At 38.9% G+C, this 26,731-nt stretch overlaps 1 protein-coding gene across 1 annotated transcript; it reads left to right on the top strand.

Annotated features, from left to right (window-relative positions):
• Positions 1 to 1,047: 1,047 nt before the first annotated feature.
• GFRAL (GDNF family receptor alpha like) lies at positions 1,048 to 26,731 on the top strand. Its single transcript, XM_054179945.1, has 10 exons — positions 1,048 to 1,077; positions 4,253 to 4,387; positions 10,071 to 10,229; positions 11,126 to 11,590; positions 12,278 to 12,334; positions 13,054 to 13,381; positions 15,723 to 15,982; positions 18,846 to 18,944; positions 25,428 to 25,509; positions 26,475 to 26,731. Exons 1-10 carry the CDS (start codon positions 1,056 to 1,058, stop codon positions 26,560 to 26,562), a joined length of 1,695 nt encoding a protein of 564 aa, XP_054035920.1. The 5' UTR covers positions 1,048 to 1,055; the 3' UTR covers positions 26,563 to 26,731.

The raw sequence follows: 26,731 nt of genomic DNA, 5'->3' as shown, positions 1-26,731 counted from the left end.
CAACCAAAAACAACCAAAAAAACCACCACCCAAAACAAAACAAAAATCCCAAAAAAGACTGTACTTAGCAACATTGGCATTAAGAGTTTAAATAAAGGCTGCAATAAATTAATTAAGTTAAAAATTGATTTATTTTTTTTAAGTATTTTCTGGATCTGAAAAAGAAGGCAAAATCTGCATTTGAGTACTATGTTGCTAATAGGGACAGGATTTTACCCTATCTCTTCTAGCTATGCTGGAAGTGCAGTGATGTCTTTTTGTTTTCAGTCTTCAAGGACCAAATACAACTAAAAGTGTTTTGTATGGAATAAAACACTTGTGAACATAAGGCTCAGGAGTAGCATGGGGAAATCAATAAGGATCTGTTGTTTACTCCTCCTTCCAGTGCAAAACCAAAGGGCATCCAGTGAAGCTAGCAGGTGTATGATTGTATGCTTTATGCTTCATTTGTTTTTTTATTAAGTACCAGACTGAGCTGATGATTTTTGTATGGCAAACTGTTTTTCAATATATGTTAGGGAATCTCCTGAAGTTAGATCTATAGTCCAATAAGGGTCTAGATTATTTCTTTGTTCCTTTGATCTGCTGCCCGACATGTCCCATAGCTCCTCTCTCTCCTTAATAGATCATGATCCCGTTCTATATCTGACTTACTGTTAGTTTGTCTGGATATCAAGCGGGAACTGAATGTAGGGGTAATGCCAGATCCCGTGGAAATTGCGTAAGAACGTTTCATCTAGACACAGTCCAGCTTGGTGAGTATGGCAAAAGGAGAAGTGAGAGGACAAGGAGTAACAACAGCAGCGAAAGACGCTCCCAGGGCTGAGGGTGAGGCGGAAAACTTCAGCCGACGCTCCGGACCGAGAAAGGAGAGCGGGGAGGGGTGACAGAGCTGCCCTGTCCGCCCTTTGCCGGGCGGGGCGGGGGCCCGGCGGACGCCCGGCCGCGGGCGGGGCGCTGTCCCCGCGGTGGGTGCTGAAGGGGCGGTGCCGCTCCGGCACCTGCCGCCCAGCGCGACTCGCTGGTCTCGGAGCTTCGGCAGCCCGCAGTCGGCCATGGCAGCGCTCCTCTGCCTCGGTAAGTGCCGCGGGAAGAGGGGAGGGAGACAGCCCCCAGCCCGGCCAGGACTCTCGTTTCTCTCCGCGCTCTTCCCTTGACGGGTTCCCCGTACAGCTCCCTCTCTAAGCTGCGTCTCCTAGGGAGCGTCAAGTGGGGGGGACCAGGTAGTTGTCGGGGGTTTGTACTAACCTGCGGTGCTGAGGCCCTGTGGCTTGGCTCACCCGTCTCCAACCAGGCTCCGGCCGGTGTCTGAAGCGGGAGTTAGGGCAGGGTAGTAGGGACGGCACTAGCAAGAAGTTGACCAGACGAGGAGACACACGGGATGCCCTGTAAATAACAGCCACTTGTTTGCTGAGTGGAGAGCATTTCATGCTGGCAGCGCTACAAAAAGGGCTATTAACATTTCCCTTTTTGTCTAAGTGGAGAAAAAGGGGAAATCAACAAAGCCAGCACAGAAGGAATTAGTAGAAGAGAATACATTGGGACAAGTGTATTTCAATTGCTTTTTTTCTTCTTTTCATCTCTCTACATATTGTATACATCTTGATCTCTAGCATCCCACTTCTCTAAACTCATATCCCACTGTAGAAAACATTCTGTAGGTATTTCTGCCCTAGGTTTTGTTACAATGAAGTTGTCCTTTAACACTTTTGAAATATATTCAAGTTACATTCAACTATAGTTTGCTTTTTGCCTTTGGAGATGGCTATCTTGGGGCTCTTACACTTGGTCAGAAACCATAGCTTGGTTCCCTGTTGTTCTTGGTTACCTGACAGTTAACAATTCTGCAGTCTTGGCAGATTAATTCCTCCATCACTTAGTTCTCTGCAAAATGGAGGTGGTAAAATGTTCCTCCCCAGTGAGCCAATAGATGTCTGTATAAAAAATACAAACATTTGGAGAAATCTAAATTCATATAAAATTGAATCCCTCTAAAAGTTTTAGGTACAAACTAACCCTGAACTCTTCAAGATAGGCAGTAGTGGCTGAGTGCTTCAAACACAAGAGTAAATAACTAAAGTGAATGACTAATGTAATAAACATTAACTTAAGCAATTGTATCAGCTACAGTGCACCAAATTCTGAAATCATATAGACCAATTTGTTTCATGTAGGCTTGCCACAGTGTCCTCTCTGTACTGCTGCAGAAAAAAAGACTCACCATAATATGGCATTGGAGCTTTAGAAGCCCTTTCTTAGACTGAATTAACTTCAATCACAGATTATGCCAGTCTTTGCAAAAGCACCTCCTCTTTTTGTGGTCAAGATAGGTTCAGAGTAAACACACTCTGAAATAATCCTACCAAAGGAGCAGGAGCTGCTGATCCTCTGCTCACTTAGGTCTACTTTGTCTATTCATTTTCAGCCATAGTTCTGAAAAGTTGTTTTAATGGGAGGAAAACAGTGCAGGGGCATTGTGCTTTAAACCCTAGTAAGATATGTAAATCTTCCATCATGTTAGACCTATAAAATAAGTAAATGGTCCTCCCCAAAACACCTTTTCATAATAAAGTCCCTGGGTGTGTTGTATTGCCTTATATACATACACACCCCTTTTCACCTGTAAGGTATTTGGCACCTTTTTTCTCTATCTCAATAAACAGTGAGTAATTTCACAATTACAAATAACAAACAACCTTTTGGGGACAGTCTCAGGACTAAAATGTTACAAGCATCCAAAATTGCCCTTACGTCTGCCCAGCTAGACATTCCTCAAAGACCAGTAGCAGGATCCATTTGTATCAATCAGCCTTCCAGAGTGACTGACAGACACGGCCTGAAAGAGTGTATCAAGCTGGAAATTATTGAGGTTATAACCAACCCTGCACAGATCAAGGAACTGTCAGGAATAAGCACAGTTGAGGAAGGACTGGCACCATCTATACTAAGCATATGTAGCCTTTTACACATCTCAGACACACTAGATGCTATTGTATCTCTTGGTTATAAAGTACTCAGCATTGCTTCATCTTTATCAACATGCAACCAGAAAGTGTTTGCTACAACAGCACTGTTATATCACAGGTAAGCATCATTTGCAGAAGTGAAATCACCCTAAACAGGGTAGTACCTCTAAAAGGTAGATTCTCTTCAAGATTATTGAGAGTCTTATTTGATATTTCATTTCTTATTTCTCAAAATGTGTCATTTGAAACATACCATTTCTCTGGATATGGTCTAGACAAGTCCTGAGAGAATATTTCATGCTTCTTGTAGATGATGTTTAAGGAATTAAACAGTGCTGGCAGTTCCTCAAATTCTATATGAACTTCCCTGAACATAAGTGAAAATAGGAGACTTGGTCTATGAGATGCTATGTCCTTCAATATATAAAGGAAATACTAGCATTAGGTGTTCAGCAGCTAGCTTGATAAGGCCTGAAATCATGTGTCTGAAACTTAATTTTAAAGAAAATTGAGACACATGGTTATCAATTAGAAGTTGTGTTACACTGGGAATGCTGATGAAAGAGCAAAACCCCAAATGATTTCTTTTTTAGCAGAGATTTCAGTTTTTCTACTGCTAAACCAGAGGTGGTGATGATTTAAAATTCTTTACCTTGAAACATCCATATCATTGTTCAGTTTCAGAACATTTTTATGCAATTAAATTGGTCCTTGGGTCCAAGAGAAGCAGGTAAAGACATAAATGTGGTAGTTGTTGCCAAGAGCAACGCATCAGTGAAGTAAAAACAAAGAAAGTGAAGAGTACTGTAATATGAAATAAAATCTCATCTATTATCTAACATTTGAGTAGCTGTCAAATCTCTTTCTCACAGTCTATTCAGAGGAATTCCTGTGTAGTTTCTAGCTTGACAAAGTTGCAGCCCAAATAAAATGCTCTTTTCTCTGAATTTTATGGTGTCTGTCTTTCTTAAATTTATTAAGGGTCTCAGAACTGCAATCATTTCTATGTATCTATGAACGGATGTCGTAGATAAGTACGGTTGACATAATCCTTGGGCAGAACCAATACAAAATATATCTCAAGGCAATTTCACAAATTTAAAACTCAGTTTTAAATTTTAAGTGTTGAAATGGAAGAAGTTTTATTCTGTTAAAATGTAACTTCATAGAAAATTTGAATCTATAGATAAATCACAGTAAATTATATTGCTGTAATCTAAATGTTAATGGAAAAGTATAGTACAATATCTGTTCTATTAGATGGTCATCATATTCTGTTTTTACAGTGTTGCTCATGTACTTCACAAGTATATCTACTGCCCAGACAACTGACTGTCTGAACTTAAGGCAACAATGTATAAATGCTGCAAATGGATGTGAAAGTGTCTGGAATGTTGTTGAAGATGTCTGCAATATTTCAGGTAATTCTTTATGGTGCTCACAGCTTTGTTTAGGGTTGCTGAACAGTTGCATACTCATAGTTTATCATAATGTTGTCATGGTAAGTGAATCAAGACAGCGGGTTTTCAAACCACAAATGATAGCAAGACAGTAAACTTCTGAAATCCTTGACAGTGGCCAATAATATTTTCAGTAACAGTCCTTTCAGTAAGGTAATAAAAAATTATGAACTCTGAACAGAGTCAGAATCTGAACCAACTCAAGAAGCCTGAATTCAGAAGGAATTGTGCTCTTGTGGGATCTTGTTAAATAAAACCAGCATACAGCTGTAAAAATGTTCCAACTTCGCTTTCCATAATTTGGAACTGTTGATTTGCCCCTGTCTTGAAGGCTAGGTTGGATGGGACTTCAACATCATCTAGAGGAAGCCATTCCTGCACATGGCAGCTTTGCAGTCTGTCTGACCCAGTCCAGACCAAGTGCTATGCAAAAGTGCAACAATATAAACACAGTCATTGCCCATCAGCTTATTCCATACATTGGTCCTGTTCATGAGTGCAGCTGAGCATATTTTGTTTCATAACTGTCATGTCTAGCAAATTAATTGTATAAGGCAGGTCATTGGGAATCTGAGGTATCTATATCTCCATGGAAAACTGCCTTCTCCTTATTTTGATATAATTTAAACAACACTAGCTGTGTCCTGATGCCAAAATCTGAGCCTCGATTGCATCAGAGTTGATGAAGTGAATGTCCCTCTATCTGTCTTGCCATCAGGACCCAGTCTGCCATTTGGTCTGCATGAGAAGCAAGGCATTAGGAGATGCTGCCTGACTTCATCCTTAATAGTCCATTACTAGAACACTCATCTGCAGTTTAAGTCACCTGAATGACTCTGTCTCTTCATTTGTTGCATAGATTTGAACCAAAGTGCCCCAGGTCACAAGGATAATTGCAGAAAATTCTTTGAGGGTTTCTTTTTCGTGTGTCCTGTTCCAGATATGTATCTGCTGTGCATAGAGTGGCTGAATACTTTAAAGAATGGACAAAGTAAATGAAAAATACATGATAACCTAGTGGTTAAAGCACAGCCCACAAAGGAACTGGGTTTCAGTTCATGTTCTATCAACTTTTTAAATACTGTATATGAAGGGGTACAGTTTCAGAAAATATGACTGCTGTTTGGGGGTGGGGCTGGAGGGGGAGTAGAACAAAAAAAGTATGCAGTACTCTCAGATTCAGGATAGCAACTTAAAAATGAGGTCCCTGGAACCAAACCGCTTCCCCAAATCAGGAGCATTTGCTCCTCTTACATCATTCACAGAGGTATTAGCACCAAGACTACTTGATATAAAGACCAGGATTTGTACTGTAGCCTATTCTTCATCATATCTTCCAACCAGACAAAGTGGGCCAGAATGATTTCTGTAGTCTCCCTTTTGGATTTGTTGTGTTGTCCCATAACGTGTGATTTACCTCACTTACTGTCTTATGTGCTTATCCACAGTTATTAATGGTATTTGCAACTGGGTCAGATAAACCTGCTGCAGTTAAACTCTTCCTGGTTAGTTTTGTATATGTATGTTTCCTTGGGATAGTAGCCTTTGGAAACACTCTCCAGCACTGCAGAGCACTCAGATATTTTGTTCAGTCTAGGAGAAATCATTCTAAAGGTGGTTACCAAGTGCCAAGATTCCAGAGGATGTAAACCTTCAGTCAGACAGCTGATGGTACCTCTCTGAGAGCCCAAAAAGAGAGTGGCAGAAAATCTGCCAGCATAATTGTTAGTGAGAATAACATTATACTATCTGTTGAGTACTCTACATGTGCAATACTAAAAACTTCAGGGATGAGCTGTATGAATGAAAAAAGTTAAGTAGGAACATGTTAGCTGGAGGCAAAAGGCAATAGGGCAAATATTCCTTTTGATAGTTTCTTGATGAAAAACCTAATTACAAATAATAATTATACCCCTGCTGTAACCACCAAGTTAAATGGTTACATTATCAGGACCTCCATCTTTTGTTCTTTAGAGCAGGTCTAGGAGCACAGTCCAGATGACTGCATAAGTCCTCCTAGCTCAGTCAAACTGTCTATAACTGCTTCCCTGCTACTACAGCAGCATTTTTGTAGCCACAGTTTGTAGTCCTCTGAGTCCAAAGCTTCTTTTAACTGTGCTATTGAAAAAAGAAAGGGGGCCCTGAAAATATCTGAGTCACCTTCCAGATCAGAATGGAAAAATGATGGAATCGAAAGTTTTCTCTTTGAAAATGTCAGAAACATTTCATTACTGCAGAATAAGGATTTTAATATTTGGATTCTGCTGCTTTTCCCTTTCTTTAGTCACTGATTTCAGAGAAAAAAAGATAATTAGAAATTTAGGAGCTTTGTTTTAACCATGAATATACATTTTCTTAATTTTTCAGAGCTGGAAACAAAAAAAAAAAGAAAAAGGAAATCTCAGATCACTTTAATATTAAGGAATCACTCTTTGAATTATGTTTGGAAGAGTTTATTTTTCTTAGAATAAAAGAATCATTCAGGTAGGAAGGGATTTCTGAAGATTGAGTCCAAACCCCTTGATCAAGCCACAGTCAGCTGCACGCCATATTCCAGGATGGTGTCCAGTTGGATTTTGAACATATCCAGTGATGGATCTAACCTCTCTAGGGTTAGATCACTGTTAGATGGCTCTCATTAGAGCTATTTTTTCTAATACTTGAATGGAATTTCTTGTACTTCAGTTTGCAATGCTTCTCTTGTCCCTGGATACCACTGAGGAGTCTGTCCCTGCTTTATTCACCTCCCTCTCATTGGGTATTTATACACACAGATATGTCTATTGTTACACTCTTGAGTCTTCTCTGCTCCAGACTGAACAATCCCCACTCCCTCAGTCTCTCTTTGTAGAACAGATGCTCCAGTTCATTAATCATATATGTAGCACTTTACAGCAGCCACTTCAGTATGCCCATGTTCCTCTTGTCCTCAGGAGCCCAGCACTGGACATAGAAATCCAGAGGTCATCTCACTGGTATTAGAGGGGAAAACCCAGTACTTTCCTCTGCAGTGTTTAGATGCAAATCCTGCTGAGATGACTGAAGTGCTGACTGCAAGAACTGAGATTATTACCATGGGAGTGTCAGCTTCTGCTCTGTCACACTTCTATCAGTGTTTCCATGTACACAAACTATGTACATATAAATAAATCAGATTATTAATAATGTCTGACAAGCATTAGGTCAGAGTGTATTTTTGTAAATGCCTTGCAAGCATATGTCTACGCTAAAATATATTACCTAGAACTATCAATGGCAAAGTAAAAATAATTGAAAACCAGCAATAAAATATTTTCTACTGTTCATCACATCTGAACCAACACTGTGTACAAACAATACTGACAACAGGTTATTTCTACACAGCTTTCAAGAAGCCAGGCAAGGGAACCCCATGAATCTGATGTGCTTCCTTATTTTTCTGTGTCCTTTGTAGGTTCTTAGCCCCACAACCTACTTTCCACTCGGTAGTTGTCAGCTGCTGTAGTCACTGAACACAGCCCCTGTACCTGTCTCGTTAATGTTATGAAGACAGATCACTTAAGAGAGGCTGAGGTGCTGCATAACATATAGTGGGATTTGTGTTTCTTATTCTCCAACTTCTACGCACCTCCACCCTTAAGGTGTCCTCAGAACCTTGAAGAATACAGTCATAAGTATTGTAAATTAGCTCATTTTAACACAAAGCACTTCTAATTTTTCTTGCTCTTGTTCTACCCTTGAAATTTGTCCTTCTGAATTTTCCTCTGAAATTCTTTTATTATCCCTTACTCGCTTGATGAGGTATAGAGTAACATACATACCCAGCAACCTCCATAGACTTCCATAGTTCCTATATCTTTCCACCCTATTTTTTGTGGTTAGGTAATGTCCTGTGTCTGTGACCTTCAGTAGATCTCCTGAGCTCCTTGACTACTGGTAAAAAGAAAGAGATGAGGGGTAAGGGTCACAGCCATGCTCTTCTTCTAAACACCTAGATGGCGAGTTGGAGATGGGGTTAGAGAGGTACAGGGAAGCCCAGGTACCATTGCCTCCTCATTTGCTGATAGAAGATGTGAATTGGGAGCAGGCAATGAGAACTGCAGCTCTTGCTGGATGTCCACTTCTACCAGTGCACATTTTAATATATCCCCAAAGGCTCCCTAATCATCAACAGTAAGTGGATAAGGGCCATGACACTATTTGCAAAAGGATTTTGGAGTAGTACAATGGAGATGTGCGCTCTGGAATAACTAATACTCATTCCTTCAGGCACAGGCAAAATGTGCTGTTTCCGCTTGCAGACCTTCACCTAGGCTGCTTTCCCCTGCTATTTGTGTCAACAACACATAAACGACATTAAAACTCTAATCACGTTAAATCGTGTCCATAGTGGCAGTGACACATGGTTGCTAGCTTTGCACTTCTATTAGAGTGCACAGTTTCTGTTGCTTCACAGTAATCACCAGGGAAGCAGCAAAGCAGGAAGCCAGATATCACCTTTGACAGGGCAGAGACAATAGCATATGGGCTCAGTTGGATTAAAATTATCCTTGTGCTGCCCTATGACCAGTCTGGATCTTGCAAGCCACATGCTCCTTATCTTGCATACGGGGAGATACTTAGGAGATGAAGAGAGGAAATGTGGAGGCTTGGGGACCTGCCTGCCTTTTTTGACAAGGTCAACTATAGCTTTCACAAAATAAAGCTTTCTTAAATGGTATTAAGCTACTTCTTAATTAACTTTCTAAAGCACCATTAAGTAATGAAGTACTTCTAAAAACCTTTGGTCCATAAAGTAGAGGGTTGATTGATTTACCTTTGCAGTACATACTCTCTCTCTTTACTACACATACAAGGGAAGTATGACCTGACAGCCTCTGTGAGTGACTTTGTCACTGAGTCCAAGCACACACAGGCTTGAAATTGGACTGGCAAACTAAGGCTTCTGCACATATTAAATATTCACTCTTTAAAATATTAACTTTCCCTTAGTTTTTGTTATTGAAAAAACCTGCAAATCAGAATATTCTTGGACTACATTAAATCTGTTGTCATTGTCAAACATAGGCAATGAAGTTGTTCCATAGGTCTGAGGGGATATTCAAATGGACAGGCTCATGCTATCCTCACAGGAGTGAGGGATCTGAACCAGATCTGCCACCCTTCAGGATAGGGTTCATATCACCACTACTACAGGACTGTGCTTGTCCTCCTACATTCCGTCTCTTATGCAGTTACCTGCACCATGAACTCCTGTCCCTGTACCAGGCACCTTGTTCTACTCATGACCAGGTCTCGTGTCTCAGTGCCTCAGTTCAGGATGTGTCCCTCAACTCCTGTGCACCTATTTCATTTGGTCTCTGTGCCTCATCTACCTAGAATAAAAGGTATAAGTTTTATGTACTTTGGAAATGAGAACAGAGGCAGACATGCTGGCGATGGGTTAGATCAAATAAAAGAAGGCAATATTGTAGCCAAACTTTATTATATCACTCTGAGTATTATTTCAAATTTGTAAATTCTGACAGGTTTTCAAACTAAATAAAGTTCAAACCATCTTCTCTTGGCAAAGCATATTATTTTTGTGCTTCAATTGAATTGTTTTATGTAACCACATCCCTTAAGTATTCATAAACATTAACAACATTATCATTTTAATGGTGAGTTCTAGGTAATAGATGCAAGGCAGAAGATACTATTGGATGTAATAGGATCATCCAGGTCCTGGCTGAAAAATACCCAGAATTTAAAAACTGCATCTGCACTACAGATAATTTCTGTAGCATCACAACTTTTCTTGGGAAACAGTGCAGCTTTAATAAAGGTAACTAAATATGTTTTAATTATAAAGAGTAAAGAGAAATACATAATTTTGTAACTCTAATTTTAACTGGATTCAGGTTTCTTTGTATATTTCTCAAAGCTGATAATTCTCCCCCCCCCCAAAGAAAAAAGTTTTGTCTTCTCTGTGATACTCTCCAACGTGCATACAAGAGCAATGCCACATCCGCTTTAAAATAAACAAAGCCAGTAAATGCATGTGATAAGTTCAAACTTTCTAAAGCTCATGCTCAATCCAGTGGAAAGCAAGAATAAAAATGCAATGTGTATTGAGGGCTGCTTGTTGCCCAAGGAGCCCTGAGCACCACTGGATCTGTGTTACATAGAGAAAGCCATGTCCAGCCACCTAGTGCATGGAGTGTGAGCAACTGGGGGTGCACAGGTGTGCAGTTGTGTCACACAGTATTATAGGAACATCTTCACTACATGCGGGAGAGGTTACTGGGTATGATAAACACAGCTTCATAAAGCTGCACGTAACATATAAAATGTATCCTTTTAAAAATATATTGTAATCAATGGGCCCAGCTCCTTTAAGTTTATTTTTTATTATTTTGAGAACTTGTTTCCCTTCAGAAAGCCTGGCTCTGTAACTGAGCATTACTTGGTATATGAAAGGCTCATATGGAGTTGAGTTGTTGCATTATACAGCTACCAGGACACAGTAAGCATGAGGAAGATTCATTGGTTTGCAAGGCTCTGAAATTATTATGTATTAGCATACAGCTCAGAAGGAAAGTAAGGCTTTTTCATTTGTTTCATTGCATTAAGACAATTATCCTTTTCCTGAGTTTTTTTTTCCTGTTTTGAGCTGACCAGTGACAATGCTTCATCTTCCATTTGAGTTATATCTCTGCACCAAATATTCTGTTTGTACAGAATATTTGGATACTTCATCAAAATCAGATACTGGGCTGAGTTTCAGGCAACACAAAAACCCCAAGGACCAAGGACGCCCAGAAGAATTAGAGAATGACTGCAATATTGCAAAACAACGCTGTCAAGAGGACCCTTACTGCTCTGTAGTGTACAAGAGCTTCCAGAGAGCATGCCAGGTGGGCATGGCAAAATGCAGGCTCCCAATGGTCAACCAGGTGTGCTTGTCAGCGGGGAAAGAATTGAGCAAAACAGTTCTGGGAGAGTGCAAGTGCTCAGAGCCACTTCAGATGAAATGCATTAAAACATGGAAAGAAATATTTAACAACCCTTGTTTACAATACTCTCAAGAAAGTCAAGCTTCAGCAGCTAGTGAAAATTATGACAATGATCATGGTGGTGATGATGACAATGATGACGATGATGACAACAACAGTGATGATGATGAGGAGGAGGAGACCTACACAGGTTAGTCATATTCCAGTAGTCTGAATGCTTTCTTACATAACAATAGTGTGCAGAGGCCTGTGAAAGAGGTTTTCCTGGAAACAGGATAGTTTTAAGAGGCTTATTAAGTTGCAAATCAATAATCTAATAGCAAAGTGGTAGCCTGCGTACAAATACTATTGTCCTTCAGTGTGTTAATTTGATACAATCTGATTCAAATCAGTCCCTTTTAGTATTACACTGTAACAAGAAACATTATAAAACCAGCAATAATAATCTTCTAACAGCAAAAATTGTTTACCTGCCTTGACTTTTACAGTGACAGTTAGTTAAGCTTAGTTGAGCTTGAAAACTGTGCACCAATAAACATTGTAAGGCCTTTTATTTATTCACAAGACATTTGACTTTATTCTGTGCTGAGCAGCTCTAAAAACTATTCTTGCACTCATGCTATCTCTAATTATGCAGAAAATATGTGCAGACATTGATAAACTGTGCTTTTATCCCCAAAATTTGTGAATATATGCAAAATGGTGTTCGAGTTCATTAACAAGCTGACAGGTCAAGGTTATTTGTTTTATTGGTTTGGGTTTTTTTTACTACTGATACTACTTATCAGTAATGCAGACAATACTTTAAAGTTACAAACTAAACTAAGAGATGATTTATCACATGATTTATGCCTGTATCTGTATCATTTTGTTCTAGATAATATTAGTACAGAAACAAAAAAACAATGGAGTTTATCTACTCTCTCTAAAAAATGTAAGTCTGAATTTACTTATGAATCCTAATAACTGGTTTTACCTTTGTTTTCAGATCATGTGCAGTATGTTTTGACATTAAAAGGAATACTTTTCATTCCATACTGAAGAGAAGGGAGTCAATAGATCCAACATATTTTCTGTTAAGCTACTGATTAGATAAGAATAATAGTAAGAAAATATCAGGTAACAATACTGATTCTGTTAATTTTACAGAGGCAAATCCCATACACATTTTTAGGGACATAAACATCTAAAACTTCTGGAAGGTTTATAGCATAAGCTAGAAATATATAAACTAGCTTTAAAAACACGTAAATGCCATTTATATATATATTTTTTTTCTATTACTTAATATGTGGCCTATCATAAAACTGCATGTTACAGGTTGCAGCAGTTTCAGGTGTCCACTAACCACTAGTTTCCAAAATCTGTAACATAACATGAAAAAATTTCCATCTTGCCAGTTTTCACTTTCTTCTTTTTATCTGGCCAGGGTAGAACTTGTAAAAGGGCCACTTAAGAAGGCCAAGCCGTGGAAGGGAGAAATATGAAGATCACACAATAGGCTAAAAAGCGGCAAGGGTGAAAAGGCTGAATTCATGTTTTGGGGAGTCCAACCTGTTTCTAATGGCAGTGTTGCAGGCAGGTTGACTACTAATCATCACTTGAGAAAGGTTTTCTTGTCATGTTCATTTAAAAAACTGTTGCTCTTTCTAGCATACACAGCAAACAGAACCTGTCTGGATGTGAACAAGGAGTGTGTTGAAGATGAAGTTTGTAACAAACAATTGTCCCTGTACCTTAAGATTTGCTCAGTAAATAAGAAGTGCAACATGGAAGAATGTCAAGGAGCCATAAGGTTCTTTTATCAAAACATGCCTGTTGAGATTGCCCAAATGATGGCATTTTGTGATTGTATCCATCCTGATGAATCCTGCCATAGAGCCAAAGAACTTCTTCACGGCAAGCCCTGTGCTGTTACTGCAGTTCCAGCCCCATCATGTCTGAATGTAATTCACATGTGTGAAGAGAATGAATTGTGCAGGCAAGTAGATGCAACATTTGCCTAGTAATGGGCTTCTGAATAAGGTTTTTATCAAAGAATTGTTATATATATGCCATATAGTTCATCTATAGCAATTTTGTTTTTCTGGGCTGTTTCTGTTGTATATTATCACTGTTGTTTGATATCTTCACAGATGTTTGCATCAGCTGTGGTAATTCCATGAGTAAAGTGAAAAGTTTCATTTTCAGAAAGATCTAAAATCTTGTGTGGGCTTTCTGCCTCTTTCATGACTCAACACTATTTCTGCTGGACAAACTATGGCATTGTGTATTTCATTACCACTTTCTTCCAAAAGCACCTGCCAGTCTGCCCCTTCGCCCTCTAGCAGTTTGCATACATTGTGCAGACTGCACAAAGTTTGTTTGTTTAAAGTAATTACCTCTTCCATAGCAGAGTCTGACCTGTTGTACACAATGGCCATATAACTAACTTGGCCCCTTCAGAAAACTGTTGTCTTATTCTTTTCATCTCAAGCATACTGATACTTGAAAATAAGCTCCCCTGACACATGCACAGACCACCAAACTCACAAGGACACTAACAGAGTTTTCAGCTTTGATTTTATTTTAGAAAATACACAACAGGATTAGTCTGTATTCATAGTTCTACTTAACTGTCACCATTTGTGCATGGTCAGTTTTGCTTTTCAGGGTAGTCAGGAGTTCCCTTGTGGATTAGACCTGAACTTTACCTCAAAGCTTTGCTCAAATTAACTTTCAGTCAACAAACCAGGTGGCCAAGAGATGCTTGCTGTTCTGTGTAGGCTATTCAGACTGATGCCAGTGTGAATTGCCCCTTTTTATTTCAAGAACAATTGGGCTACAAATGTACGTGTGTGCATGTGCATGTGTACACATGTAATGTCATAAGCAAGACTTGCTGAATTATCCATTATTTTGGAAACAATCACATGTCCTGCCTCTGACGATAAGTGGATATAATTGGCAAAATTAGTCTGTGAATTAAGACTAGCCATATCTATAAATCAGGAGGTGAATAAAAAGAATTCCATTAGCACAGGGGTGGCATCTGCTTTGAAATTTTGTGCTTGTGCAATGAAAACATTTATTGTAAATGTCCTAGATGGCATTGTAACAGTCCATGTTTTTCCATGTGACGTGCTTGTTACAGCTACACAATATCAACAGTACATTGATAGCCTAATGTTATGATTAAGGAAACAATCATTTAGTATACTAATGTACAATATAGAATGAAATTTTACCCTTTTTTTATCCCTTAATATTTAATGCAAGTGATAGATTGTGTTTTAATTAATATTTAGAGATTCCTCAGTTAACTTTTAATAGATGTTTCTGTTGTCATATGTAGTTAAAAGCCAATTTCATTCTAAGAGCAAGTAAACTGAAATAATTTAAGGTTGTTGAGCTGGGAAACAAGTTATCTCTTCTTGTATCATTAATGTCTAAGATTAAGTGAATTACTTATAATTTTTTGTGAGCCTTGGACATTTTATATTTTGTTAGGGGGGAAGGAGGGATTGGTGTTGAATATAGATTATTTTATGTAAAATAATTTGAGTATTCATTCTTCCACCACACTGCACAGCAAACTGATCTACTGTTTTGGTTTTCTTGTGATGAGTGGCCTAATTTCACTATCTGTGTTTCTTCTCTGAAGGTCTGAGATAGGATCACAGGATATTAGGTGTTGGAAGGGACCTCCGGAGATCATCAAGGCCAACCCTCCTGCCAGGGCAAGACCACATAACCATATTATCTAGTGCAGGCCACACAGGAATGCATCCAGATGGGTCTTGAAAGTCTCCAGAGAGACTCCACAACCTCTCTGGGGAGCCTGTTCCAGTGCTTTCTGTCCTTTACAGAGAAGAAGTTCCTCCTTATGTTGAGGTGGAACCTCCTGTGCTGTAGCTTGTATCTATTGCCCTCAGAGTGCAATGGAGAAGAGCCTGTGCCCTCTCTCTTGATACCCATCCCTCAGATATTTATAAACATCTATTAAATCCCCTGTCAGTCTTCTCCAGACTAAAAAGACTGTTGATATTTACACTGAGTTTTGCTGGACCTTGGGAAAATCACCACAGGTGCTCATTAGAAATCCCCTTGCTTTTTCTCAAAAACTTTTTTAGTAAAACCAAGTTTATCCTCAAATAACAGTTTTGCAGATTTCACCAAGAGCGTAAATCAAGGCAGAGTTTAGGCCAGCTGTCACTGAATATTGTTATTTTTAAAGCTTAATTGGCACCTTTGGAATACACTTTCTTTTTCATGATGATCCTTAAATGTCTTCTTGTGGAGTTTTCAAGCTGTCACTGTGTACTTCTGTTTTTTTCTACCAGAAAAAAATACACAACTTTTCGGTCAAAGTGTTGGAGACATGTGACCAAAAAATGCTACGGTGATGAAGCCTGTCTTGAAACTTTGATCAAGGGTGACATGCCCTGTTCTGCAAACCCTGATTGCAAAGCAGCCTATATCAGCAACTGGGGCACGATGCTGCGTGTGGAGTGTACCTGTCAGAATTTACCTCCTGCAGAGCAGGCTTTGTGCGAGCTCTTCCATCACATGCTTCACAGCAAATCCTGCTTCAGCGACTTACGTGAGTAACACATAATACTTTATAGGACAATTAAGTTCAAAGAGTATTAAAATGGTGACATACACTATATCTTCGCTACTGCTGATTTTGGCAAGATTTCTATCTTTGGGCTTTTAATTGTAATTAAAAAATTCTCTCATTTGGGGAAGTACATTAGTAATAAATCAGTAGAATTGACTACATGTCTCATTAAATGAATTTTCTGAAATAACAGTAAAATAATAATTTTTGGAGCCTGCAATACTACACAGATCAGAAAAGTTCTAAAGCCTTCATGTCATTGTCTTAATGTTGTACTTTTGTACAGTGCTTTTACAAACACTATGATATATTATGTGAGGTTTTCTTTCTTTTATTCTTGGAGTCTACATGTCAGTATAGCTTACACACATTTAGCAACAGGCTTCATTCCACAGAAAAGAACTTTGATGATTTAAAGAAGACGCTGCTGTGAATAGAGACTTCAGGATTTGGGCTTTAGTGGAAACACTAGGATTAACTCAAATGAAATATATGTACTTTCTCAGAACTGACTTCATGTGTGAAGTCAGCTAATCATTTTTGTCAAATATAGAAGACCATTCCAAGCCTTTATGAGAGAATTAGTGCAGTGAATGGCAATACAGGAGCAAATATTAATGTTTAGTCTGAATCAAGAGTGTGCCCTTGAAGCAAATCCCCTGTTTGTCCCCACTGACTGGGGTGATACCACATGGTGGTTCCACATCACTGAGTAGTTCCTGGACTCCTGTAGCCTAAAGCTGAACTTGAAGGCACAGATGCCACCTCTAAAATGTTCCAGCTACATCCAGCCATCTGGTCCATGGAGCAGATTAAAGACCAAAGTACCCTCTTCCAATCTGTCACATTAGCTATTTTGCTATGTAAATCCTCTTAGGGTATGCTACTTGTCAATGCATCATACGTATGCCAGTCATCTTCTATATGTAATTACATATATTCTTAACCCAGCTTGGGAGAGGTAAATGTATCTAAAGGTTTCAATGAAAGCCAATGACTATTGCATCACCTCATCTTATAGACTGTCTTTCAAAAATATGTATTAACTGCAATCATGCATTTCATTGAATGAATTAGCTAATCTTTTAGTTTTAGCAGCCAAAATGTTACCACTGATATGGGTGTAATTTTTTCTTGTCACTCAAAGTCTACCCAGAAATTAAAATCACGTTGCTGAAACATCACCCTTAAGCTTAGTTTATCACTACTAAAATACAGGCTCTGAGAAAAGTTGAAGAATCATATGCCAAGTTCCCTGGAAAAGTAATACCATAACATGGCTTAGATTTGAGACTGCACTGTGGTGGTGTCCTGATGAACCTTTTTTTTTTTTTTTTTAAATGTCATGTTTTGTGCATCTAATGGTTCAGGTGAGTGATCACACCATTGTGTGACTTATTCTTTACCTATAAAGCAAAAAAAAATGATGCTCATGCGATAATAATCATATAATTGCTCATCAGCTTTTGCCACTTCATGAGGAAGTCTCAGGAGAAAATGCTTTTTATTTTGGAAACTTCCCCAACCTAAGCAGGATCAAAGAACAGAAGCTTGTTTGTCCTGTGGTTAAAGAAATTCCTGATAGTTAAGAAGAGTTTGGGGATGCAGGGCCTTCAGATGAGCAAAGGATTGGCTTATACTCCACAGAATATTTGCAGTCTTGTGAATCTTGCTTTTGTTTTTTCAGATGTCTAGTTCTCTTGCAGCTAAACTGAAAAGAGAGAGATTATGGGTCCAATTGTAAGGTGCCATGTTATTTGCATGGCAATTAAGACATACAGAGTGAGTGCTCTGTCAAAGACATCTTCCAGCCCCTCCTGCAAACTCATTCATCTGGCCTTGATGGGAATTCTGGACAACTTTCACTGTCACATTGATGATGACTTTTAACACTGAAATCTTTCTCAATAGGCAAATACCCAGGGCTAGTGAAAGGGACTTTTGTCTATAGAACCGGTGTAAACAGACCTTCAAGTGCTGTCTACATCACCACACCTTTCCACTCTTCTATGGCCATGCCTTGTTGCAAATGTTTGCTCTTGGTCCTGTACTCAGAGGAGTAAAGCTTGCTGTGGGCTCAGCAAAGACAAAAACTGTGAGAAACTGGCTGCTGTATGAGACGTGAGCACAGCATGAACCACTGCAATGCTAATGACAGAAAGTAAGAAGTTAAGTTTCCAAAATATTTTAACTCTATGTTGTACTTTTGGCATTCATAGAAACATAAAACTACAAGAAGATTTAGTCCATTGCTATTGAGATGACATTCCAAATTGTAAACCTCAGTCTCTGTCACATTGTTTTCATTCTTCTAGGGAATAAAAATTTCCCATCTGGCAGTTCATGTGAGTGACCATACATGTTCTTTAGTTGTCATTTCAACAGAAGATATATATTTTCAAATTAACAAAATTATGCCCACAAAAAGGGAAGTCTTTTGTGAAAGAATTGAGAACTAGCAATTCATTTGGAGGATAAGCTTTGTCTTCTGGAAATTTTCTCAAACTACTACCCATTTCTCATCACTTCCTTATTGGTTCAGTGGGCCCACTTCTTTTGGTGGAGCTATTTCTAAAACTGTTTCTGTGAAAAGAGATTTTAAGCTGTCTTGAGGCAGGGGATATTTTTAAAGCACACTTGTCTCCTGTAAACTACAGGGGATGTGTAACCAAGATGTCAAAGAGAACTTTCATTCACTCTGTTCATTGAATATCAGTAAAAATATTTTAAGAGTTGCCCTTCCAAATTCTGTGATTCCTATCAAAATACCAAACAGTAATATTCACTTAAATTATTATCTTAAAATAATATTTTTAATTGGCATTTACTTTCTAATATTCAGGTCAGATTTCCATTAAGAAGAAAGGTTTTCACTGGGTAAATACAGAAATGCCAGGAGAAAAGCTTTCCAGATCACAGTTCCATTCTTCTTCAATTAATGGTGAGTTTGGGCATGTCACTTTATGATTTTAATTGAAATGCTCTTGAGATTTCCCTCATCTGTGATAGAGAAGACTAAAGGTCAGGTCCTTTGAGTGATGGGCTCATGCAAGTGGGCTCCATTCAACATAATGTGGAAAAATCTCTCTGTTTATCTTAGCTTATATAACAAAATAAAGATAATGAGGCTGAATGAATTTCTGTGATAAGTGGTTTTGAAACTGATATCTTACAGTCACTATATTATAATTGGTAAAGTTAATCTATTAAGCCCATGAGAGCCTGACTCTTCATACAGTCATTAGAGACTAGTAGTGATAACATGTAATACAAATTACTAGTTTTGATGTCACACCTACTTCTCTCCTATCTTTCTTGCCTTTTTGTGTCATAGGAAGCCACAATATGTGGTCTGAGAAGGGGCTTGAGTTATACTTCATCAGGCTTTACCTTCTCATGCATTAGAAGGGGACACAATTGCAGATCATTATATCCTGTAGGCTGAAGACATACAGCTGGTTTAATTTCCATGCATTTGCAGTAGTAATTAAGTGACACAAAGGATATAGAATTAATATACAAATTTTCTTATGGTTGAAACCATGTTAATTTTGTATTTCCTTTTGAAGGAAACTCCCAGTTATGGAGTGAGAACACTAAAGCGCTTAATTCACCAATATCAATGCTAATGAGAATGATGTGTTCTATCTTGCGTGGGGTAGATCACAATACTCTCTGGATTACTTCCCAGAACTGTTCATACCCAACACCTTTTAAAAAAAAATTAAATCATGCTTTGAAAGCAGTACAAAATTAAGGGGTTTGTATCATCTCCATCCTTCAGCTACTGCTGAAGTGGGCAACCTTGGAAGTATTTAGCAGATCATCTTGGGGGCAATCACTGTGCACCTGAAGGATGGCCAAGGGATCAGGCCCAGCCAACATGGATTTAGGAAGGGCAGGTCCTGCCTGACCAACCTGATCTCCTTCTATGATCAGGTGACCCACCTGGTGCATGTGGGAAAGGCTGTTGATGTAGTCTGCCTGGACTTCAGCAAGGCCTTTGATACCGTTCCCCACAGCAAACTCCTGGCCAAGCAGGCAGCCCATGGCTTGGACAGCAGCACTCTGTGCTGGGTTAGGAACTGGCTGAAGGGCCATGCCCAGGGAGTGGCGGTGAATGGTGCCACATCCATCTGGAGGCCAGTCACTTGTGGTATCCCCCAGGGATCACTGCTGGGCCTCATCCTGTTCAGTATCTTTATTGATGATCTGGATGAGGGGATTGAGTCAGTCATCAGTAAATTTGTAGATGACACCAAGCTGGAAACAGATGTTGATCTGTTAGAGGGTAGAAGGGCCCTCCAGAGAGATCTTGACTGGCTGGACAGATGGGCAGTGTCCAACATGATGGCATTCAACAAGTCCAAGTGCCTGGTGCTGCACTTTGGCCACAACAACCCCATGAAGCACTACAGGCTGCGGTCGGAGTGGCTGGAGAGCTGCCAAACAGAAAGGGACCAGGGGTTACTGATTGACAGCTGGCTGAACATGAGCCAGCAGTGTGCCCAGGTGGCCAAGAAGGCCAATGGCATCCTGGCCTGTATCAAGAATAGTGTAGCCAGCAGGAGCAGGGAAGTCATTGTGCCCCTGTACTCAGCACTGGTTAGGGCACACCTTGAGTACTGTGTCCAGTTCTGGGCCCCTCAATTTAAGAAGGACATTGAGATTCACAGTATCACAGTACCACAGTATCACAGTATCACAGTTCTTGAATGTGTCCAGAGAAGGGCAATGAGGCTGGTGAGAGGCCTCGAGCACAAGCCCTATGAGGAGAGGCTGAGGGAGCTGGTGTTGTTTAGCCTGAAGAAGAGGAGGCTCAGGGGAGACGTTATTGCTGTCTACAACTACCTGAAGGATGGTTGTCGCCAAGAGGGGGTTGGTCTCTTCTCCCAGGCAATCAGCACCAGAACAAGAGGACACAGTTTCAAGCTGTGGCAGGGAAAGTTTAGGCTGGAGGTGAGGAGAAAGTTCTTCACAGAGAGAGCTGTTAGCCATTGGAATGGGCTGCCCAGGGAGGTGGTAGAGTCACCATCCCTGGAGGTGTTCAAAAGGGGATTGGATGTGGCACTTGGTGCCAAGGTTTAGTAGTCATGAGGTGCTGGGTGACAGGTTGGACTTGATGATCTTTGAGGTCTCTTCCAACCTTATTAATTCCATGATTCTATAAAAATAGATTGATGGGAAAGGGATTCCTGAGACCTGTTTATCTATAATCAAGTATTTGGGTGTAATTTTGGCATTAAGATTTCTTACCTAAGAATCCTGTATATCATCTAAGTGCTCTGTGTAGCCACACAAAGGAAGGTCCGGGACCATCAGAGGAAGATTAATCCCAGCTTTTCAAACTGTCTTCTCTATGTCTTGGAAGTGTGGATTTCTTTTTGCTGTGTACAGGGAAAGCCTGACTCTTTAGCTGGAATGACTCAAGCAGTTAAATATCACAAGTTACAATGCAAGAAATCTTGCTCTAGGTGAGAAAATGTAAAATGTGAGATATTTCACACCTGTGACTAGTTCTGACAGCATACCTTTCCCGCCGAGATTCAGATAAACATTTGCAAAATGCAGCCTGTAGCCTGCTAGTTCTGTTCCCACTGAAGTCTGAATACTTTCCAAAAACCTGTCCTTGAACTCTTAACAGAGTTTTGGATCGCCTTAGAAAAATAAAAAGAATGCTGACCAGCCTAAGCCATACAATAAAATATTCCATCTGTTGGATCTGTCATGTATACTAGTTGAGAACTGTAAGCTGTAAATGTCTCATAGGAAGCCAAGTCAAGGAGAAGACTCTTATTCAGGATATCTACCTGATGATAAAAACCATATTGCAAATTGTTTCATATATCCAGCTGCCAAAGATCTAACCTGGTATCCTGGATTTGTATGCTAGTAAATGTACATTTCTCAGGCTGCAAAGGGAGTTATCATCTTTACAAAATATTTATCTCTACTGAAACCAAATCCCAAGAAGAATCCCAGGGTGCAGAGGCAAAATGGCTAAGTTGTCAAATACAACCTTTTGTGTGTTTGAAGATATTAGCTTCTTGTCTATTTTCTGCTAGGAAAGGAGATAGATTTTGCTCATGTCCATACAGCAAAATCTCAGAAGAATCTTTTACTTAGCTTGTCTTTGAGCGATGCAAGGATGTCTTTCACCAATTCAAACCAATGACTGTCTCTAGATGAACATGCTTTCCAGAACCTGTATTTCTTCAACTGTTTCTTAATTTTATAATTAAAGAAAAAAACACCTTACTGTTTAAAAACCAGCAAGATTTCTCCATTCTATTCAGTGGCATTGGAAAGCATGAAATTGGATAAGATTTGTTTTAGTTAATGTTTTATAATAAACTTAAACATATATTCATACATAATGGCAAATAAATAAAACCCTGTTCAGTTGGAAGCATGTTGTTTCAGCTTGTGCTGTGAATACAGGATTGTTTAGAAATCTTAACTGGATTTACACTCATTCACACACCCAGTAGGGGACACGCCAACCCAGTTGTCCGTGGGCTGATAGAACCCTCTTAAAAAGACATGATGTAGGCAGAGTCCTAACCATATAAAAGTTAATGAGACTTTTGCTGTAAGCTTAGATGAAGCCAGAATTTAATGTTGTTTGGGAAATGACACCAAAAAGTGATAAATCAAACACAAATTCCCCAGACTGCCAAGTGCTGCTGCTGACTAACTAATTACACACTTTCAGCCTGATTTTGACTTTATCTTATGCAAATTATCTCCTTGATTCTACAGAGTCACATAATTTAAAGGATTGCTTCCCACACTTTAATTTGAAAACTGATTCATGTGTGAAGATAAGCATTTACTTTCATCAGCATCAGCTAAAGTGATTTTTGTCTGGAAGAGAAATCTAGAAATATGGAACTGTTACAATGTTCTTGGGAGAACTGCTGAAATTAATCTCATTTTGTCTTAAATTGGAGTATCACCACACTGAGAATCTAGATAAACAAGACACAGTTTATATATAATTACACCAGTTGTTGTGGGAACTGATATGAGTTCAGCTCCAGAAACGTTAATTAGTAAGGTATGAAACGTTGCCAACCCGGCTGTTTCACAAACATAGAAAAAAGCTTATGACAAACTGCATGGAACCAAGAAACCTCTGAGCACCATCCAGAATTGATCTGTTTGATAAATATTCACAGCCATTTCACCAGGTATACATAACCAAACAGATTTACATAGAAGTGTACTCCCACTAATTGTCCTGCTGCTGAGCCCACAGCTATCCTCTACCAAACTTCATCACTGGAAATGTCTGTGTGTCTATATAAACAGCTCCAGGTAGTGTTTCAGTGGAACCTGCAGCCACAGTCATTGCATCCCTGAGGGTCTGCAGCACATCCTAGGAAGGGAAAGACATGTACCTATCAAAAAACATGAACAACCCAACAACATTTTTAAAGGTAGATGATCAAGACATTCAAGTACTTAAACCAGAGAGAATACATAAATTGAAGAACTAGCCCTTCAGCCACAAAACTGTACCCTCTCCTAGCCTTACAAATTCCCTTAGTTCTCAGAGGCAGGAGAAAATGCATGTCCTCTAGCATGATCTCATCATTAAAATCTTTCTTGTGTTCCCCACAGAACTGAAAATGTTATAATCACCATTTCTTTTTAAAAATAAATATTTTGGCAAAATGCTGTTAGCCTGTTCTTAGCAATTCATGACTGTAGCTCCTAATAATTTTCCTAGGCTTGTGGTAAGTGATGTACTTAAAAACTCCCATCCATTTGCCTTAAATATGTGTGAACCTCACTTTCTGCTTCAAAAAACTAGGAAACTTTTACCCCTACAGCTGCTCTTCCAGTTGTAGAAAGTTTTTAAACATCACTGAGTGTACAATTAAGAGAAACTAAAAAGCCTAATTTTTCCCCCTAAAATTCATCATTGTAAAGAAATGTCATAACTTAAGAGGAGGGCAAACTGCTGATCTGTTGTTTAATGTATGACATAAACAGTCCTAAGACTGAGATGAACTTTGCCTCTCTTCCTTCAAAAAAATTCAGCACATTAAATATTTTTTGATATCTTTGTGCATTAAGTGGTATGTTCACACTTTGCAACTTGTGATAGTTCAAGCATTGCTTTCACTTTATCTTTTATTGGAAAACTTGACTTTTAGATAGCTTTTTGAGAAATAGTAGTAATAATAAAACCCAGGCCGCTCCAACCCCCTGCTAAGCTCCAGCCCACTGCTTGCCTCATTGTCGAATATATATTTACTCTCTCTTACTGGAGCTATTCCAGTATCCATATTGTCTGTGTTTGTGTTACAATATACACTACGTTTGTTGCATATGTGTAGCGTATACAGAAATGTCTCACTTAGGATCTCTGTGTCCATATGCACAAACACACAAAAACACACCACATATAATATATATACAATATATAATAACTTATAACTGAATCAAAGACAAAAATGTGGTCTTCTCACAGCCCAGCCAAGTGCCTGGTGATGACTCCATCCCTTCTTCATTGAGTATTTCACTGACAACATAAGCTGGAGTGCCTAGGGAACAGCTAAGGCTGTATTTTGCCATTTGAGTTCCTGTATAAACAAAACATTTAATTGTACAAACACAACCGAATCACTGCAACAGGAAAGTAACAGAAAGGTCTTGTGTTGGAGTCCTCTCCTTAAGTCATCTAACCCCCCCCATCCTAGGTTCAGGGCTTATGTTACACTCGAACTGAAAGTTTTTCTTCAGAGTATTTGAACAAAAATGATGGATTCATTCCTCCAGGAAAAAGAAGTTGATCTTTATTTGGAAAGCAAAAGTTGAAATAACTTCCTTTTTTTTTCTCGAGTTTGAATTTTTAGCATGCAAGTCACTTAATTGGCTTCTTGGTGAGAAGCCTAAGAGAAAAAGAAAACTTCATGGGCATGGGGCCCAGAAACAGTGTTATATCCCATTTTACATTAATTTTATTCTAGATCAAGTATTTCTGCACATTGAATTTATGTTACTGTGAAGAAGGAAAAGAGATCTAGCAAACAAGTAAGAATCAGGTCTTCTGTGTTATACAGACTAAAATGAACATCTTAAAATCTACGGGGAAAGTGCTCCAAAATATGAACCAGAGTAACAGTCTGTTGCAGTTCCCCTGGAATGGAATAGAGTAAAAGATAATGCTACACATATGCAGTGGTTTTTGGAACTGGTATTTACTAAAAGGAGTCTGAAGGTGATTTTTCACCAACTGGCAAGGAAGGAGTTATTCCTACCATCGGTCTTTTCCTTATTTTAATTATTGGGGTCAGAATTGATTGCTAATTTAGCTTGCATATGTTGCATTCTAATCCTGATCTCAAATCTTATTCTTATTACTGAAGAAGTAAAATCTTCAGATCTGTTTTCTTTTTTTTTTCACTTATAGGTGAAGCAGTCTACATTATTGCCTATTCCTCCTGCATAGTTCTCATCCTAGGAATAGTCCTGCTGACTCTCCTAAAGATCAGGTAATTTGACAGAGATATTAATCATTGATTCTAGGAAACTGGAAAAGCAGAAAATAAAATGGTTTGACTTAGTTAAGAGGTTGGTACTGCAGTTGTCTTTAAAAGCAGTCCAGCATGTCCCAGGGATGGAAAGAACTGACATTGCGGGTGTCAGCAAGAAACGGTGAAATATGATGCCTATCTACAATGCCCTCCATTCATGCAAAGATCCCAGGCTTCAGGAGGTTTCATTTCCTGTCCTGTGGCAGGGGAAGGTGAAATCTGAATTCAAAAATTCTGTGAGGCTACCTTCCTAGTCCTGTAGCAGGCAGAGGTAATGCAGAAAGGAAATGAGAATATTCAGCATTATAACATATTTAGAAACTGAACTGTGAATGCTGCTTTTGTAGTTAATATTCTTGCCAAACACCATTTCTGCTGATAGGATTCTGTAAACATTCCCACACACACAGTATGAGAAACTGCCCATACACCAGTGCTTGGTAAGAAAACAGAAATGTGCATTCACTTAGTCAAATGAACATGGCCTTTTCTTAAATGATGCATTTTCTTGGACCAAATTAAATGGCCAGATTTCAAGAATTACACTGTCAGATGATAGGTAACAGAACATGATGTAGCAGGAGCTATACATAGTGGGAGGGATATTGAGTCAAATTTCATTATTCAATTCAGAGGCAGATCAAAGAGAAATCATGCAAAAAAATGCAAAAGTATATATGGAAACAGAGGCTTTCTCTTTAGGTTTGTAGTTACAGGAATATCAGCATATAAATAAAACTCAGCTTTAAAGAACATAGTGGATGGAAGAAAGAACAGTACATTAATAATGATGAAGGGAATTATTTTATACCACAGTGTTCATCATAAAAAGAGAGGAATTTTGCCACTGATTTCAATTAAGCTGAAGTTCAAACCAAAAAGCTATATAGTTTGTTAAATACATGCACATTCTTTGTTTTCAGAGCCTGCAGAACAAAACACGAGTCAAGAAGTCCCTCACCAGACCATTCTTCTGAAACATTTATGGTCCGATATAAAAGCCACAGATGAACTACTCTGCTGCTCATGCTTTTTAAGGCTATTCTTGAAAGCCAGTCTGTTGTACACATGCCATAATAAAATACATATTAGAAAACATACTATAAATTATGGAATTTTATAGTTGAGCATACAAAAGATTTTTATATTTATTAACAGATCTTAAACCTTTCACAAGCTA

Source organism: Dryobates pubescens, chromosome 3, assembly GCF_014839835.1.
Source record: "Dryobates pubescens isolate bDryPub1 chromosome 3, bDryPub1.pri, whole genome shotgun sequence".
Taxonomy (NCBI): Eukaryota; Metazoa; Chordata; class Aves; order Piciformes; family Picidae; genus Dryobates; species Dryobates pubescens.
The sequence above is the reverse complement of the archived record's forward strand: the minus strand, read 5'-3'. Positions and strand labels throughout refer to the sequence as shown.

Bases quoted from the DNA above. Each gene is read 5' to 3' on its own strand.
- GFRAL (XM_054179945.1), top strand. From the start codon at position 1,056: ATGGCAGCGCTCCTCTGCCTCG. The intron at 4,388-10,070 runs GTAATTCTTTAT...TTTAATGGTGAG, and splicing joins AGATGTCTGCAATATTTCAG to TTCTAGGTAATAGATGCAAG. The intron at 10,230-11,125 runs GTAACTAAATAT...CTGTTTGTACAG, and splicing joins ACAGTGCAGCTTTAATAAAG to AATATTTGGATACTTCATCA.